Below are 18,033 nucleotides of genomic sequence, written 5' to 3'. Positions count from 1 at the left end.
CCACCGACGCCCGGTGGGTGCAGGACGCTTTCCTCCAGCTTCCGGCCGAGGGGCCCAGGTCTTCCGAAGCAGAGTCTCCTCTCGCAGGCTGTGGGCGTGGGACGTGTTCCTTCCTTTTGTCTGCATTTTGAAAATGGAGAGAGAAAGCCCTAGGTTCTGAGCCAGTTTTGGAGCGAGCTGTTTCCAAAGCTCTCGGCGACCCGTGCGTAACGGGGAGAAGCCAATCCGGGGTGAGGGGGCGCCGGCAGGAAGGAGATAGAACTGGCTCTTTCCGTGTCCTTGTGCTGAGGCCCGGTGCCAGAACCGAGAACGAAACCCAGAATCCACCCCTGAGCTGGCTCCTCGGAACATTAATTACCGCAGAAACGGCTCCCAGCGAGCGCGCAATGTATTCTTCGCGAAGGAGAGCCGCCCATTGTTTGTTTCGCGGTGGTCTCCAGAAAACAAAACAAAACAAAAACGGCCCTCTTTAGAGGTCCTCTGTGGTAAACTGCTTTGCTCCCCGAAAAAACAATGTTTTTCTTCAATAAAACGTAAAGTAACGGCCCTGTGATTAAATCTGAAAGGAAAGAGTTTTAATGTCCACCATATGTTGCAAAGTACAGGGCAAGGAAAAGAGAGAGAAATTCCACAGAAAGCAAACAGCACTTCCTACTACGAAATGTATTGTTAAAATTGCATTTTTGCATTGAGGATTATTTTAGAACACCCTCCCCGACCCCGGCGCCCGAGCTAAATGAAAAGAAACAAAAAACCAAAAACCTACATCTTGGGGGTGGGTCCTTGCAGCACAGAGGAGGCCCACCCTCCAAAGAGGAGACAGAACCTAGCCCGCCCCATCTCGCCCTTTATTAATCGTATAGATGTGTCGAATTTGTCGACAGGATCAATCTTATCCATTCAAGAGCTGGATTAACAGAGCCCCAGCGTGATGAAAATCTATTAGCCTCACACTGGAAGCACTGATGTTTGCGTAAATCAATAAACAGCGTAGGAGGGAATACAAAGGCAGGTTTCTAAATTTCAAAGGGGGAGGGGGAGAAAGGAGCCCGTCCAAGAAAAGTGTTAAGACCTCTGTAAAATCCTGCCCTTCTGATCGATACTCATAAATACTTAATGTGTAGGGAGGGGGTGCTTGCTCTTACAAAGGCTCGCTCTTGCGCGAGAACCATCAACCCTCCCTCCGTTATTATTATTAACAGACATCGTCTCCGGAATTAGGTGCTGAGAAAGTGGGCCAGATGGAAGGGGCATTCCTTGGAACTTCTTCCTCTGTTTCATGGGAAGCCAGGAGGACCCTGGGGGTGGGCAGTGGGGAAAACGGAGTGGGGCGGTGACTCCCAACCTCCCAGAAGGGCTGGACACCCCAGACGGTCGCCAAAGCCACTCTGCTCTTCAGAAGCTCAGGGCATGAGATTTGATTTAACGTAAATCGGCTTGCATCAGAGGAGCATCGTTTTACTGGGCTAAACGTGAAAACTCAGAGCCCTACCTTTTAAGCATTAAATAAACCAAATATTAAATATTGGAATGTTCATTACCGCCTGTCCCTTGGCCTTGTAAATACCAGGAAAGGGAGGCCATTAGCAGCAGCTGTAGTTCATTAAAATTTACCCAATTCACATACATACATACAGAACGTCAGATTATTTTATAAAATCGAACACCGCCGGTATCCATTTCCTCATGCTGTCTGCAGTTTGCCCCCGGAGTCGGTCCCGCACTAAGCTGCTCGGGACCGCGGTTGTGGGAGTGGGAGGCGGTCGGATGTGTCCGCAACCTCTTCTTCTCTCAGGTTTCGTGAGGGCTCCGGGCTGGACGGCAGTGCCTGGACATCCAAGTTTAACTAGTGTGCCTTCCAGATGGAGGTCCCAGAGTGGACAGCACTGCTAAGAAGTCTCCTGGCTCCTGTCTGCAGGTGGGAAAGCACAGAGAAGGGCACAAAACCCCATCACCCCTCCCACCCTACCCCCACCTCCTCACCCTGCCTGCTCTAATGGTCCCAAGCCAGCAGAACACACCACGGGTGGCCGGTTCTAGCCCTCTCTGCCACTGGGGACCAGCGCGTCTGAGCTTTCCAGCTCAGCCTGGGACCAGACAGGAAGCTGCGAGCCTGCAGGGCTGGCCAGAGAGACTCTAGTTGGGGTAAACTCAGGCGAGTAAGGGGTGCAGAATGTCCGGCTCTGGACGCGGCCAGTCTGGCCTCGGCCTGGGTGAAGGTGGTCGGAGTTCAGGAAACCAAATCTGGAACGAGAGGACCCACGCTCCCGGGAGAGCAGCTTGCCAAAGAGGAGGGCGTCAGCGTTGGGGCAGCTCTGGCCTCCTGGGGTGGACCCCACCCACCCCGCCGGCGGGCTGGCTGTGAACCATCCTCCTGGTGGGGTACTCACTCATTTCCCCCACGCCATCAACCGGGGGCCTGGCTGGAACCCGCCAGGTCCATGGGCACGTGGGCCAACCCAGACACCAGGGTACCTCCAAGCTGCAGGAACCACCAGTTGTGTTAGAAAGAGCCTCCAACCTCCTTCGCCTTGACAGAGACTCTTCCCTCCTCCCGAGCACAGGGTGTCCTGGCATTTCTATCTCGTTTAATTGCATTTTGTCTACGTGTCTCTTCCCAGGTGGATCATAAACCTGATGGTGCAGGCGCGCGTAGGAGCGAGTCAGGCATTCAGGACTCAGGCGGCTCCCGTCCGCTCCGGTTTCTGGGCAGCGGGGTGCGAGGTGACGCCTGGCTGCCGCCGTGGATCAGTGACCCAGGCGAGCTCCAGGGTGTGTGCAGAGCTTCTGGTGAAATCCACGTTGGAACTTCCGTGTTCTTCCAGAAACCAGGTCCCCCTGCTTTGCACCCCAGCCCAATCCAGGACTTCTTTCTTTTCTGTTCATGTTTTTTTGGTTTGGTTTGGTTCAGTTTTGTTCTAAAGGAAGGAGCTATGCTTTTGTTTCTGTCCACAAACTTTCATGACGCCGCTGCCTCTTTCAGAGTTGGCAGAATGCATTTGAGATGTTAAAGCATCTACGTTCTCCCAAGACAAGCTGAGATTTTAAGAAGTTTTCCTCACCTCTCATCTTGGGGTGAGGGATCCTCTCTGGGGGAAGCAGCTACAGAAACTCAAAACAAGAGCCCCTTATTCCTGGGAGAGTCTGAGCTCTGCATCCCCCGCCCCTCGCCTGCCTTCAGCCCAGCGGAAATGTAAATGTACCATTTCATAACTGTACCCACCCTGCGGCCTTGGGCACCGGCTTGGATTAGCGAGAATATGTGGTTGAAAATGTCCTCACCCAGGCTAAAATATGAGCAATAACGGCTGATGCGGGGCGTTGCTGCCTCTGGTTTAAAGGAGAGAAGGTCAAGGAGCCTTGAGGGCCCCTGGCTGGGGGGCCGGGAGTTGGGGGTGTCCAGGGGATCTCCGCTCCACCGTCCCCCAAAGTTAGAGGAAGAGGCCATCACTTTGCACATCGAGAGAAAGTGTGATTTTGTAAAAAGGGGATTCCTTCCTGACCAACAACTCTTAGAAGAGGCACGGCCCCATTCCTCTTAGGATGAGTTATTTCGAAACCATTCGTCTGCACTGGGAATCAAAGATGGGGCTGCTGTGGATGGGGGTGGCTTTAATTCTGTCTCAGGCTTGAGGGTTTCGAACATCCAGGGTCCCCAGCTGGTGTCCCTTGGGGAGATCCCTGGAGGCCGCAAAACCCTGGCCCAATGTTGTCTCCTGGATATAGGGCCCAAGGCGGGTAGCCCTGCTTGGGCGCCTGGGGCCTCTCACCCCCGTTCCCTGAGAAGGAACCTCAGGCCATGTAAGGGCCAGGCCCTATGTGACCCCTCCCCCAGGGAAGGCTGGGTCGCTGAGACTGTAGGGGAGGACCAGGGAGGGCTGGGCAGGCTGCAGGTCGGGGGTTCACCACTAGGTCCCTGGGGACTTGGCCTCTTCACCTGAAGCTGGAGGAGTGGCAAGATGGGAGGAGGTGAGGAGAGGAAAAGTTACCCTACCTCTGAGGACCGCGGAAAGCTGCTCTGGCCCAGAGCCCTCTCCCCCCAGATCTGTGCGAATGCCCCCTTCCTCTCCCGCCCCTCCTGTGATCTACTGTTTTTGCAAAGAGAAGGTTCACTTGTGGGCGGCGGGGGAGGGGTGGTCCCTAGACTGGGTAGGGCTGGAAGATGCGCCCCAAGGAGTGAATGACGGCGTGGGGGGCCCTGGCAAGGACTATGAGCTCCTGGGCCGCCCCTCGCCCCGCGCCCCGCGCGCCCTGCGCTACCCGGCTACGGGAGCGGCCCTCGGCGTTTCCCCCGCAGACCCGCAAGGCGGCTGCATGCATAATACATGAGGGGCTATTTGTAATTCTGTGTGATATCTGCGCGCCTTCGCTTTGATTAGAGGGCCGCGGTGACAAAGACCTGTTTGTCAAGTTGCGAGCGCGTCTTCGCCTTTCGCTTTTGAAGTCCGGGGGAGGCAGCGGCCCCCAAATCCCCCAGCTCCGTCCGCTGTATGCGGGGCAGAGCAGCCGGGGCCGCGCGGAGAAGCACGGGCGCAGCGCTCCCGGAGGATGGATGGAGGGCGGCGAGGAGAAGAGAAAACACCGGGAGAGAGAAGGAGGGAGCAAGGGAAGAGAAGGAAGGAAGGAAGGAGAGGGAGGGAGAAAGGAAGGGGGGAAGGAAGAGCTGGTCTGTTTCCACTCCCGTCCCCCCTCTTCCACCGCCTCTCTGGCTTCACACCCCCTCCCCCCGGATCAAGGCACCCCCGTGTGAACCCGACCCTGGCCCCGGGGATTCGGGAGAAATCGTTCACGTTCCTTCCCGCTGAAGGAAACTACTGGCCGGCTCCGGACGCTGGACCGAACACTGGGAACCGCCGAGCGTGGCCCCGATCCTGGGTTCTGACTAACCGGCGCTTCGGAGGAGGAACTGACTTCAGAAAACGCAAAACGACTCCTCCAAAACCCCTAACACTCCCCTCCACCCCCGCACCCCTCGCCGAAAGCCTTGTCCCAACTCCAGCGGGGCGGGGGCAGCAGGTGGAAGGGGAGACGAGGGGGAGGTTGCAGAAAAAAAGAGGGGAGAACAGAAAAGTCACTTTATTTGCAGACGGCATTTTGCAGATAAGAGGACTTCTTCAGCTGCCGGGATTGCCGAATGAATTTCGTATTGCAGGTGAGAAAAAGTGGCTCCTTTTAGGTACATTATAAAGTTCCGAAGGAGTCAGGATCTGCTCAGGAGCACTGTGGCACAACCAAAAATACATATACCCCCCCCCCCCAATAAATCTCCCAGACACCGGGCTGACAGCACGGCTCTAAGGAAGGCTGCGTCGGTCCGGCCGGACCGGATCTGACGCGCGCCCCACGGACCGCTCTGTACGAACCAGTTCTCCCAGAGACCCTCCGGCTTCTCCGCGTCTGGACCAGCGCGCTCCGGGCGCTCGTGGCCCGCAGCGTCCGTGTCCCCGGCCCCTCCGAGGTCTGCGAGCGGCTTTGCACCAACGCCGCCGAGGCGCGGGCGCCCACGTTCGGCTAGACCTGGACCCTTTCTCTCAGTTTCGGGGTCCTAGAGCAGTTCCCCCCAGCACGCCGCGCGCACCCGCTCCACCCGCTGGCTCCGTGGGCCTCGCCGGCGGGTCCAGCCGGCAGTCCCACCGCATCTCCAACTTGGGACTCATTCCCGTCTGTGATGGCGCGTCCCCGCCGCCCGGGTCCCCTCGCTGGAGTCCCCGCACGACCACGCCCGGACACGTCCTGCGACGATACCGTTCGAGGCGCGAGGCTGCGCTCCTCCCGGGGCCGGCAGGCAAGGACGTCCTCACAAGCCCTAAACTCCTCCTCGAGGTTCGTTTCCGCCAGCCACAGAGAGAATGCGGATACCTGTTCGGGGAACTGGCGCCTGCGCCCGTTCGCGCGCGCGCGCTCTCTCTCTCGCTCTCGCTCTCTCTCTCTCTGCCTTCAAAAACTTGATCTTTACCTCTCCACACCAAGGTGCACAGACGCCAAACAGTGATGAAATGAAAAGAAAGCCAATTGCCGGACTGGAGGTGGGGGAGAGACAGCGTCTCTGCGTGCGCCCGCCGCCGAGCCGGGAGCTGTAATTGCTGCAGACAGGGAGCGTTGGGGGTGGGGCGGACGTAGCCGTGTATAAATAGTGAGATCGCAAATTGAAAGGCATAAATAACAGCAGGAGAGGTCCACCCTCACACGGACAGTCGTGTCCGCGCGGGAGGCGTGCGGACCACAGCCCGGCTCCCAGCCAGCCCCGCCGAACCCCGCGGACCCCCGCAGCCCCCGGCCACCATGGAGGAGCTCACGGCTTTTGTATCCAAATCTTTTGACCAGAAGAGCAAAGAGAGCAGCGGCGGCGGCGGCGGCGGAGGCAAGAAGGATTCGATCACTTACAGGGAAGTTTTGGAGAGCGGACTAGCGCGCTCCCGGGAGCTGGGGGTCTCGGAATCCAGCCTCCAGGACATAACGGAGGGCAGCGGCCACTGTCCGGTGCATCTCTTTAAGGACCACGTGGACAACGACAAGGACAAACTGAAAGAGTTCGGTTCGGGGAGGGCTGCCGAAGGTAAGCTCTCCGGACGCCGGCTCCGGGCCCCTCCCGGGGACGGCGTCTCCTCGCCGCCCAGCCTGGCCGCCTGCCCCTCGCTCCGCGCGCGCAGAGGCCCCGGGGGCCGCGGTTCGCTCTCCGCTCGACCCCAAACGCTGAATGTACAGCCACGGCTCGGACGCAAAGGCCCCGGCAATCCATCGCCAGTCTTTTTCGTAAGAAAGAAACCAAACGGGGGAGGGGAGGATTCGGCTGGAGAAGCGAGGAAGCAGGGAAGGAGAGAGGCAGAGGCGCCGAGGATGGGCAGCGGCCGGGGCCGCGCGCTGCCGGAGGATCGCTTCCCTGGGCGTTGGCACTGGGCTCCACAGCGGGAACTTTCCCGCGTTGGGGGGGGAATCGGGTGCATGGGCTTGTAAACCCAGGTCGGCTGGAGGGCTACCGGCCGCTTGCCTGTCTGCCTGCCGGTCTGTCTCACGTCCGCCTCCACGCCCGCAGAGAGATCCACACGCCTCTCTCCAAGCGCCTTCCCGAGCTCGAAATGGGCCGCGTTGAGGGCTGCGCTGGCCGGCAGTCGGGGAGGCCACGCGCTCCGTCGCCTCTTCGCCCTCTTGCGCCCCTCCGCGTGGTTTCCTCTCAGGGAAAACTTTCCCCTTGAACCTTGGGGCTGGATCTCGGCTGACGCGGGCCTGTAGATTAAAACCAGCCGCGTGCCCGCCGGTGGTCAGGGTCTACAAGGGGCAGAAGGGCCCGGGGAGGCTCGTGGCCCCGCGCACGCGGCCGCCCTACCCCAGACTGTCAGGGCGCAGCTGGCCCTGCTGCAGGCCGGCTGCGTCCTGGGCCTCCTTCCCGCTGCTTTCCCCCGAAATCTCCGCGGCGTTTTGCGCTGTAGTTGAACGCGGGGGGTGGGAAAAAACATGTTTACAAGGGTTCTCCCAGCTGGACAGCGGTGGTCCCAACCCGGGGGAATCTCCGTACAAACAGGGCAACCAGCAGCTGTAAATCAGAGGAATAAAATTGGCTCTATTTCTCAGGGGGCAGCATTTGAAAGTATATGAAGGTCTATTTCTCACTACAAAGAGAGGAAACACAGAAGCTTGCCATGTGGCTCCTGGGTCCTGTTTCATTCTCTGTCCGTGTTGAGAGAGGTCACGGCCGGAGAGTGGGGACCCCATGTCTCCTGCTCTTGTGGCCCTTGCACTTTGGTGGCAGAGTCCAGGTGTGCTGGCCTTGGAGCCCAGTGGATGACCCAGACAGCTTTCGGAGACCTTGACCTTGTGGAAGCAGAAAGCTGGCAGAGGCTTAGGAGTAAGCCCCTGGCTTCTGAGAGCCCAGGCAGCCTGAGCCTGGCCTGCCGTATCTCGGGGCTCACCCCTTGGCGAGGCGTCACGCACCCGGCTTTATGGTTCCTACAAAGAGAGTTTGCTCTGATGGAGACACGGCTGTCTGTCGGCTGTGCACTTGTCAGAGCTGACATTTAATTTACAGCACCCGGCGGGCGGCTGACCTCCCGGGCTCCTGACGGCTTCCCCCATCCGCCTTAGAGGCTGAGTCCCCTCTTCTGTCTGTTTCCTCTCACCCTGGACAGCCAAGGCAGGGGGACCCTGCAAAAAGGCCCGTGTAAGGAGAGCAGAGTACAATCGAGGCCTTTTTCGAAGGAGAGAGGAAAATAAGACAGGGCTAGCAGTACAGGCAGCAGGAAGGGGTTAGGAAAACCCCAGCTGCACCTTCTCCCTTCTGCCTGGGTGTGCAGACCCCTGGCAGGGCTGAGCCCCAGGCCGAATTTGCAGAACGGGAGCAAAATGGAGAGGAGGGAGCTGCTTGGGCTTGGGAGAAACCCAGAGGTCTTGGGCGCCTGAGCAGCGGACCCCGCTGAGCCAGGCACGGCAGCCTGTGGGTTCTGCACAGCCTGCCGCGGGTTCTGGAGGACTTTGAAGGCCAGCGCGTCATCTGGGGTCAATCCCTGGGGTTCCGACGTTAAGAGACCTGAAGGAGGAAGCGGCGTTGGGGCCGCCTCCGGGAAAGGATTTCCCATTGGGGAGAAATAAGGTGTTCTTGGAAATGCATCCCTTTCAGGAGGTGAGGGAGGCTTTAAGCCCCGAGGTGGGATTGAGTGTCCAGGGCTCAGAAGCCGTGAGGAGAGGCTTTCGGACAGACTCAGGACTTGGGTTCTGGTGTCCAGCTCAGGGACCCTGGTGGGGGTGGGGGGGCGTGTGTGGGAACTGGGTGCCCGGATTTTTCCCTGGCCCCGCAGAGGATCTGGGTGTTCACCCTTTGCAAGTTTCTGGGCTTACTGCTAAGAGGCTTCTCAGAACGGGTGTAACCCCAGACTCCTTGGATAGAGCATCCTGAAAGCCGCCCTCTTCTTGACACAGAGGGGACATCTAATGAGGGCATGGGGGTCCTCTTTGCCTGCAGCCAGCAGGTCCTATGATCGGAGAAAAAGCACAAGAAAACGCAAGGGGAGCTGAAATGCAGCTTCCACCAACTGTGCAACCGGGGGCCAACTTTTATTTTAAATCCCTGAGCTTGGTGAGGGGCTGCATTTCCTAGCGGTGGGAAGGAGAGGTGTCTGGGTTAGAATCTCCTAAATCCTGAGCTGTCTGCCTGATACCCTGCCCGCTCCCCCAGCAAATATAGCTGCTCTCATAATGTTTGGACCTAAGAAAGTGTCACTCTTGGCGTCCTGATGGGGAGTGAGAATGTGTGTCCAAGAGACCGAGGGACAAAACCGGAAGTCAAGGGACCACGCTCTCGTGTGCAACCCAAGCACCTCAGGGTGCCCGCCTTAAGATACGGCTGCGCTTCTTGGTCAGAAGGAGGTGAGCTCGGGCGAGCGCCCGCCTCCACGGCGTCCTGAGGGAGGCTCTGGCCCGGCTGGCGGCTGGCACGGCCCCTGTCCTGCTGCGCTGCAGGCGGGAGCGGCGGCTCTCGGGGGGCCTGGACCCCAGCCTGGCCTGGGCTCTCCCTGCGCTCTTTGCGGGCGCCCCGCCAGGGACCCGACACTTGGGCGATTCTGCCTAAGCTTCTTTGACTTAATATTTAACACTCCACTCCCATTCAGAAAAAAAAGAAAAGGAAGGGAGAGAAGGTTAGGCTATGTCAATATGTCAACAGAGGCGAAGAGGATAATTGAGGAAACTATTCAGAGATTAGGCCAAGAAACACCGCGGCGCCGGGGCTCGAGTTATTACAAAACAGCGCGTCCTGCCCTGGAGTTTGCTTTATCGACTTGACGCCGCTTTGCGTCAGGGCGCGTTTGCCACCGAGGTCCCTGCACCGCGAGCACACACAGGCTTTCAGCACGTCGCACCCAAGCGTCCCCGCGCGGGGCCTCTCCCTGGCGCGCAGGATCCGCAGGCCGGGCCGTGGCGGGGGGGGGGGGGGGGGGGCGGTTGGCTGGGCGGGAGCCGGCGGAGGGGCTCGTGGCGGCCCGGGCCGGGGACGCGGGGCCGGGGGGTGGGCTCAGCGCTGTGCCCTCGGCCCGCCCGTAGGTATTTACGATTGCAAGGAGAAGCGCGAGGACGTGAAGTCGGAGGACGAGGATGGGCAGACGAAGCTGAAGCAGCGGCGCAGCCGCACCAACTTCACGCTGGAGCAGCTCAACGAGCTGGAGCGACTCTTCGACGAGACTCACTACCCCGACGCCTTCATGCGGGAGGAGCTCAGCCAGCGCCTGGGGCTCTCCGAGGCGCGCGTGCAGGTGAGAGCGAGGGCCCGGCCCCGACGCCCGCTCTTCGGGCGGCCGGAACGCGCCACCTCGGCCGGGGCGCCGGGCCCTTCCAGGAGCGCGGGGACCCCGTGTGGGGGGGGCTGGAGCCGGGCTTTGGGAGGCGCCCCGGGGCCTCGCGGGTCAGGTCTCCTGCGCCCTGCCTGGCTGGTTCGCCCTGCACCTCCAGCTCATCAGGAATGTTGTTCTCTTCCCACTGGTTCGCCTCTCCTCCCCCCGCCCGCCCCCCCCCCCCCCCCCCCCGCGCTCCGCCGTCGCCGCCAAAGTCTTACCCGCTCCTCTGCAGCCCGCTCGATCCACTGCAGGGAACAGAGAGATGGGAAGAAGAGGCGGGTGGACGTCTTGAGGATTGCGGGTCCTGCCCGCGCGGTGTCGGATTAGCCCGGGCGCGGGGCAGGGGGGGCGCGGGGGCGGGGACCGGACGCATGAAGTCGTGATGCCTCATCTGGCGAGCTGCCGTCTAAGGGGGCCCTGTGTGTTCGCCGCACGTGCGCGCGGGGGGGGGTGGCGGGGGGAGACGCTCCCGGTTCGTTTTTCTCGGGCTTTGTAAACGTTTGCGTGAAATGCATTCATTTATTTATTGGGGGGTGGAGAGCAAAGATTCTCTTCCAAATCGCCTCGTCCGGGTACCGCAGACTCGCCCCCCCCGCGCCCCCCGTCCCCGCCACCGGAAGGTCGGACCTGGATGTTCTGCTGGGCTTTCCGTCGGCTTTGACGGTTCTGGGCAGGACAGCAGCGCCGGGGAGAGAAGGAAAAGGGATCAGGGTCCCTGGGCTCTGGGGACTGGTTATTTAAATAAATGGAATTAATACTGCCAACGAGGGGAGGGAACCATGTAAAGCCAGGGCTTTGAAAGAACGGGTTTCTTATTGGTATAGGGTCAGCATTACAAACACAACTTCACCCGGATTGTATTGAAGAAACGAAAACACAGAAAGCGTTTATAGAGAGTGTTTCACAAAAATCTTTAATTTGTAAAAAAAAAAAAAAAAATGGGTGTTTGCACCCTCATGCCTTCCATCTTTCCCCGTCGGTGCGGTGAAAGGGGCTGCTTAAGGTGAAATGCAACAGTCCCCGAGTCTGTCCAGATTTCCGTGCAGCTGCAGGGGTTCCCAGGACCATTCTGCATTGCTGGGACCACGGGCAGAGTAGCTCTGGGGACCCTCTCACCAAACGAATCTTTCCGGGCATCTGTGGCCTCAGCAAGTGGGGGCGGGAGGGCGGGGGAGACTGGCCACCTTTCTCTGGAAAGATCGATGGGGCTGCACCATATAAATTAATGAAAAGATTAAACTTTTGCTGAAGGGGACATCAACTTTTATGTCATTTCACAGCCTTTCTGCCTGAGATCTGTAATATCTCCCAGGCCTTGATGTACTGTTTCTATAAAAATAAATTACTTGTAATTTAATTCCACACTATTTCTTTCAGTAGTCTATTACTGAATAGCGCCTTAGCAGGAGAGAACGAGTTGGGAGAAAATTGGTTCTTGGGTGGCTGCAGATCTTGAGAAAAGCCCTAAAATAAAGGGGGGGGGAGGGTGGTAGTAGAAAACGAAAGCCTATTGATCCAAAGGTGAATTAAAATTTAACGATTGTAAATAATAATAAAAATAAACATGGGAAGAGAAAAAAGAAATAATTTCCTTTTGGCCACAGGGAAAAGAATCGTATAATAAAGAGAAGGCAGAAAGTGCTCATAAAAACCAATTAGTTAAAACACGTACCCCGCTGTGCAGAAGTGGGGGTTGCTGGGGAGACACCAAAAGGAAGAGACGAAAATGCACTATATTTTAATCCTGTCTGTGACCTGTTTGGTAATCCTTTTCGGTACAGCCTGTCCTGTGTTGTTAGAGGATAGAGTTTCAATTTAGAGTGGAAATTTGCTGTAAATAAATTGAGGGTCCTTTGGAAGTTGGTGCTTATTAACCTTTTATTTTTAGTGTTGTACTGGAAACTCACATCACCCAGCTGTCAGGGTTATAATCGAAAGTTATGAGACCACAGTGAGGAGTGGTGGTAATTTAATTACAACAAATATCTTTGGGTTTATGGCGCAGAGCTAAATTAAATGTCATTATTCACTGTCTGTAATGGAAATCAAAAGGAAATCAGATTACAGCATTTGTGAGAGAAATCAGTGACCGGTTCTTAATGAAGAAATAACTGTCTAAACCACTGTACTGCGCTTTACTTAGCATATTCAGGACTAATTGGAATTGATCGTGAATCACCCCAAGACTGATTTATTATCGCCAAACGCGCAGCTAATTCATCACTTTTATTCTCCATAATCTTTTTTTTTTCTTTCCCCCGCTGATGGGAAAGTGAGCTTGCTTTCTAGATTTAAATAGGATTCTGTTTTTGCAAAATGCCCTTCCAGGGGGAGCGGAGTTTGCACGTCTGGCTCCGCTCTCCTGAGGACGGGTATGGGACCCCAAGGAGAAAGAGGCACCGAGGAAGGGAAGGGTCCGAAAGGGAAAGGAGTCTCGTCCCAGCCGGATGGGGTGGGGGGGAGAGTTGCGGCGGGACGTGGGAGCAGGAAAGTGAGTGCAGGCTTTGGAAATGGAGTAAAGACGTGTGAATCTCAGCATTTCTGTTTTGGAAATACTTTCCGGGGAACAACACCAAAGTTTGCCAGCTTCCCTAGAGCCTGGCTGGGTGAGGTTTCCAACGTCGTGGAAAGCCAATTCCAACAGGCGGGCCCATGGCTCAGCCTTGGATAGAAAACTGCCCTGAAGAGGCTGAGATGGAAAAGTTCAGCTTTTCCTCGACTCCCGGGTGCTTGCAACCTCCGCGGGAGCTGAGGTTTCCGGGCAGCGTGGGAGCAGGGAGTGGCCCCAGGCCCTGGGGTTGGAACAACGCAGGGTCCCTGAGCTACCAGGCGTAGTGTAGTGTGGCCGAGGGGAAGGCTTTCTTTGTGCTAATTATCCTGCACCGTCAGTGACCGCCATTGTGGCAATAGGGTGAGTGAGTGTGAAGGGAAAGTTTTGGAGAAAGCCAGGTAGGAAAAATTAAGTGCCTAAGAACACAGAGGGAGGGGACTCCAGATTCCATGAGTGACAGACCAAGGGCCAGGACCAGGGCTGTTTGGAGGAGGGGGGAGGATGAGAATGGGGAGCGCGGGAGGGCGCATTTCGGGGATGCCAGGCCTTGAAGCTAGGCAGGCCGGGCGGGTGCCAACACCTTTCGCTCGCTGCCTCACCTCTGGATAGGGCGCCGCAAGAATCAGATGTCCTTAGAGATGCCGAGTGCCTGCAGTGCAGAGCCTGCACTTTTGGGCGGTGCATCCGGTTTTTAGAGATCAAGGACGTTCATGACTCTGTAATATTAACTGGGATCCCCCAGGCTTCCAAGGAGGGCATGGAGATCGTGCAAGTTTCTGGACTCAGGGTGTCTGAGCGTGATTGGGGAGGGGGCTGGATTTGGAGATGTGTATCCACCTGTGCGCCCCCCCACATTCCTGGTGGGTGGGTGGGGGCTAAGGTGGAACGTCGGGGTGGAAGGTCAGGTTGGACCGGTGCGTGGCAGGGTGGAGGGGGGAATGTCCACACAGAACGATGGAAAGTTCTCCACGCCATCCGAGGACCCACTTCCTCACTTTCAATGTTTGGATGCTGAAACTCTGGTCTCACTTAGGTGAGGACTGTTCCCAGCTCCAGGTAGCCAGTTACGCGGTGCTGGGGTGGGAGGGGGCGGGGACGAAGGTCGGAGGGGCGGCAGGCAGCCTTCTGGGGACAGGAACCCCAAGCGCCTTGCGCGCCGTCCGGCGTGTCGGGAAAGAAAGCCTCGCTGACGCTCGCCAAGGCCTGGCCGGCTCACGGGGGTGCACGTCTGTCCGCTCATTCCCAGGTTTGGTTCCAGAACCGGAGAGCCAAGTGCCGCAAGCAAGAGAACCAGATGCATAAAGGTGGGTGCGAGGGGCCGGGCGTGGAGGCAGGGGCGGTGGGGAGACGCGCCAGGCGCTGGGAGTAGCGGGCGGGGTTCACGCCTCCTGTGTTTCCTCGCAGGCGTTATTCTGGGTACCGCCAGTCACCTGGACGCCTGCAGGGTGGCACCCTACGTGAACATGGGCGCCCTGAGGATGCCTTTCCAACAGGTAGCTCGTTTTTTTTTTTGTTGTTGTTGTTTTTCTTCCTTCCTTTCGAACAGAACAGTCCCGGCGCCGCCCCGGCGCCTCCCACCCCCGCTGAAGCAAAGAGGCCGCTTTCACAAGGGGGACATTTATAAACCCATTGGCACGTATTAACACCACGCTGAAAATCTCCAAGAGTTACCTTTGGGAGGGCTAGGACAGAAACCCCAGCACAGTTTCACAAAACTCGGAGGGAAAATATCCCCACCCACCCGGAACAACCCACTCGCTCACCGCCTGGCGGGAGGGAGGGGTTTACTACCGCTAGGGCCTGAGGACCCGTGTCAACACCCAACCCCCGGCTTTAGCTTGCCCAGGGCCTCGCTGGGGGTGTCAGTGCCCCTCCTGGACCTGGGCCTCCATGCCCCCTCCCCTCCCCCGCGCACCTCACAGTGGGGGGCGTCCCGCCCAGCTCCTAGCAGAGCAGGGAGGGTCCAGGGCGCTGGGTGCGCTGCACGGAGGAGGGGGCGGCCAGGGGGTCGGAAGACCGCCTCGTGGAGACTGGGTGCCCCAAAGTCCTCGCCCCTGCTCTGGACCAGCGTCGGGTGGGAGGAGGGAGCCGCGGGGCTAGAGCGCAACGCCCACTCGCCTGCAGGGCTGGGCTGTGGACCCCAGCATGGGGGGTAGGCGTGCCCGCGCTGGTGGGTTGGCTGTGCCCTGGCCAGAGCGAAGGCGTGGCCTCCTCTTTCAGCACTTTTGCTCCTAGGGGCAGAGGCCTGGGTTTGTAGCTGGACCCGGGTTTGCTGAGGGGCACGAGGTCCAGTGGGCCTGGCCCGGCCCGGAGGGTCGGCTACGGATGACAACATGGAGATGGGGTGAGGGTGGGGTGTTGGCCACGCGCCCTCAAAGTCACGGCGCCCAAGGCTGGGAGGGCGTCCAGGGCTGCCGTGCGCAGGGCAGAGGTCCGAGCCCTGTTCCCTTGGACCCGCACCTCCGCGGCTGGACCCATCTTCCACCCCTCAGCACCCCTTCCCCAGGGCGGGGTGGCCCCTCAGCATCACAGGAACAGCTGCCCCGACGACGTGGGGTCAGCCATTGGGTCCTGGTGAAATTAGGCGGTTGGAGCCTGCAGAGTTGGCTGTGCTTCTGGAAGATTCGGGGACTCCGGGTCCCTGGGAAGGCGGCGGGGGGGAAGCCAGAGCCGAAGGCCGGACCCTGAGTCGGGGATGCGTCAAAGAATCAGCCGGGGGTCTGGAGAGGAGGAGGTACCAGCTGTAGACGCTCGGATGCTACAGCATCGGGGATCTGTGCCGACTCCCCGGCTCTGGTCCTGTCCAAAGCGGCCAGTGACCCGGTCGTGGCACCGGGTGTCCCGAGGACAGTGGGTGGTGGTCCCTGGGGCGGGGGAAGGGGCGATGGCTCCCCGGGAGAGGAGACGCCCTCGGGGGGGGGTCTTCGAGGGGGGAAAGCCCCCTAGAAGTCGCGTCCTCACCGTGCGGGTTCTGCCTTCGCAGGTCCAGGCACAGCTGCAGCTGGAAGGTGTGGCGCACGCCCACCCGCACCTGCACCCCCACCTGGCGGCGCACGCGCCCTACCTGATGTTCCCGCCGCCGCCCTTCGGGCTGCCCATCGCATCCCTGGCCGACTCGGCCTCGGCCGCCGCCGTCGTGGCCGCCGCCGCCAAGAGCAACAGCAAAAACTCCAGTATCGCCGACCTGCGGCTGAAGGCGCGCAAGCACGCCGAGGCCTTGGGGCTCTGACCCGCCGCCAGGCCCCGCGCCTGCCCCGGACCCACGCCCGCCCTGGCCCCGCCACCCCGTCCGCGCTGCGTCCTGCACTCGACCCCTCCGCGCCCCCCGACAGCCGCGCGGACACCCCGGAGCGAGGGCGCAGCGCCTTCCCCGCCTGGGGCAGCCCCGGGGCCCCTGGCAGGCCTCGGGAGGGGGCATCCCAGGACCGCAAGACCCCGCCAAAGCCTCGCAGAGACTGTGCGGAAGAGAGAGGAGGTGACCGTCAGACCACCCAGGTCAGCCCTCGACCACGCCGTCTGTGCGTCCTGGGACCCCGGGGCCACGTGGAGCCCCGTGGCGCTGCGTCCTTCTCTGCTGCCGGAGTTCCCACCCTGTGCATGCGGCCTCCTACACGCCTTTCCAAGATCTGAAGAGTCTGTTACACAGAAAGATCTGGGGCTGGTCTCCGCTGAAGTTGCCAGTGCTTGGATGCCAACAATTTTATTCACTGCCGTGAACTCAATTTCATCCGAGGAGCTGCAGGACCCGTGTGGATTTCAATATGGACTTTTGCATCTGAGGCAGGGGCCCTGTGCTCTGTGTGCGCGCCCGCCCCCCTCCCCTCCGCCTGAAAGGTAGCAATAACGAAACGCAATTGAAGACTGGTGGTCGTGGGGACCTCAGTGTTTCACGTTGTGACCTTGCTGACTCCCCGTCTTCATGCACACGTTTGGCCCCAGAGCACCAGGTTCAGGACTCCTTGTGCCGTAGGACAGGCAGCTTTAGAGCTTTTCCCGTTTTCGATTCCCGAATGGACATTTGTGGCTGTTTCCCAGAATTCAGATGCAAAGGACTTGCACTGGGGACACAGGGCACGTGGTTTGAAGGTATAATACTGATGCAGCATCCACGCTAGTGACATGCAATTAAGTGCAGTAAAGTGCAATATTGTAAATATTATAGATTTAAAAAACTTAGCTGTGCACTCTTGACCCGTCAGCTTCGGACTTCGAAGGGCATTACCTCCCCCTGCATGCTGCGGGGCCAGTGCCAAAATGACCGGGGTGGGGAGTGCTTTGGATTCACGGAAGTGAAGTGTGTGGCTTGGGATGGAGCAGGACGTGGAGAGGGGTGCCAGGCTGAGAGGGCGGGGCTGAGCTGTTTCTGGGGAAAGAAGAGCCTGGGACACCTCCTCCAGGCAGTGAGTTTTAAGGTAATGTTTTCTGAGGGTAGCCAGTTCTAGCTTTTCTTTCATCTTTTTTTTTTTTTCCTGTGCATTGGTCCCCTCTCCTCCCCCATCGTGTAAACACCAAATAGCGACTTGTCTGAGCAGCTGGCACAGAATGGGCAAAGTCTCTTGACATGATATAACCAAAGCGTTCAGGGTCCCAAATCGTGCACCTGAGTTTAAGGCAATGTGCTTTGCATGTGCTGTGTGAGATTTGGGGGGCAGTGCACCCTTGCTGGGCTTGTCTACCTCGAAAATGAGCATCTCTGGGTTTTTGTGTTTTTTTGTTTTTTTGTTTTGTTTTTTTGCCTTAGTGAACCCAGGCCTGCCCAGATGGAAGTGGCCATCTAGTTCTCCGAAGTCCAACGGTTCACTCTATTTCCAAAACAGCTTTTCCTCCTTCCAGATTCGGTATTGCTGACTGTTTTCCCTTACCCCTGATTTGGGTACATGCCTCTAAGAAGAAAAAAAATATTTTCCTTCCGTGTAAGGGAATACATTCTACCTTTGCACTGGCCTGAAGTGTAGATTCATTTTATCATCTGAAACTCTTTGAATCAAAAGGCCCCTGCAACATTTTTTTTTCTAATTTTGAAATTTTTGCAAAGCTCTGAAATGATGGAGAGAGAGATAAGAAAAACACAGTCAGTATTTTAAATTCATTTGCGACTCCGCCCCCTCCCCCCCACGCCCCCCCACCCCGGCATGAATGGCGTTATGGAATTTGCCTCATATG

At 58.4% G+C, this 18,033-nt stretch overlaps 1 protein-coding gene across 1 annotated transcript; it reads left to right on the top strand.

Annotated features, from left to right (window-relative positions):
- The first annotated feature begins 6,174 nt into the window (after positions 1-6,174).
- On the top strand, positions 6,175-16,641 carry LOC137216486 (short stature homeobox protein). Its single transcript, XM_067722530.1, has 5 exons — positions 6,175-6,556; positions 10,030-10,238; positions 14,117-14,174; positions 14,275-14,363; positions 15,854-16,641. The coding sequence occupies exons 1-5, from the start codon at positions 6,283-6,285 to the stop codon at positions 16,097-16,099; spliced, it is 876 nt and encodes a 291-aa protein (XP_067578631.1). The 5' UTR covers positions 6,175-6,282; the 3' UTR covers positions 16,100-16,641.
- Positions 16,642-18,033: the final 1,392 nt, after the last annotated feature.

Source organism: Pseudorca crassidens, chromosome X (genome assembly GCF_039906515.1).
Source record: "Pseudorca crassidens isolate mPseCra1 chromosome X, mPseCra1.hap1, whole genome shotgun sequence".
NCBI lineage: Eukaryota > Metazoa > Chordata > Mammalia > Artiodactyla > Delphinidae > Pseudorca > Pseudorca crassidens.
Note: the sequence above shows the minus strand (reverse complement) of the source record. Positions and strands in the feature narration are given on the sequence as shown.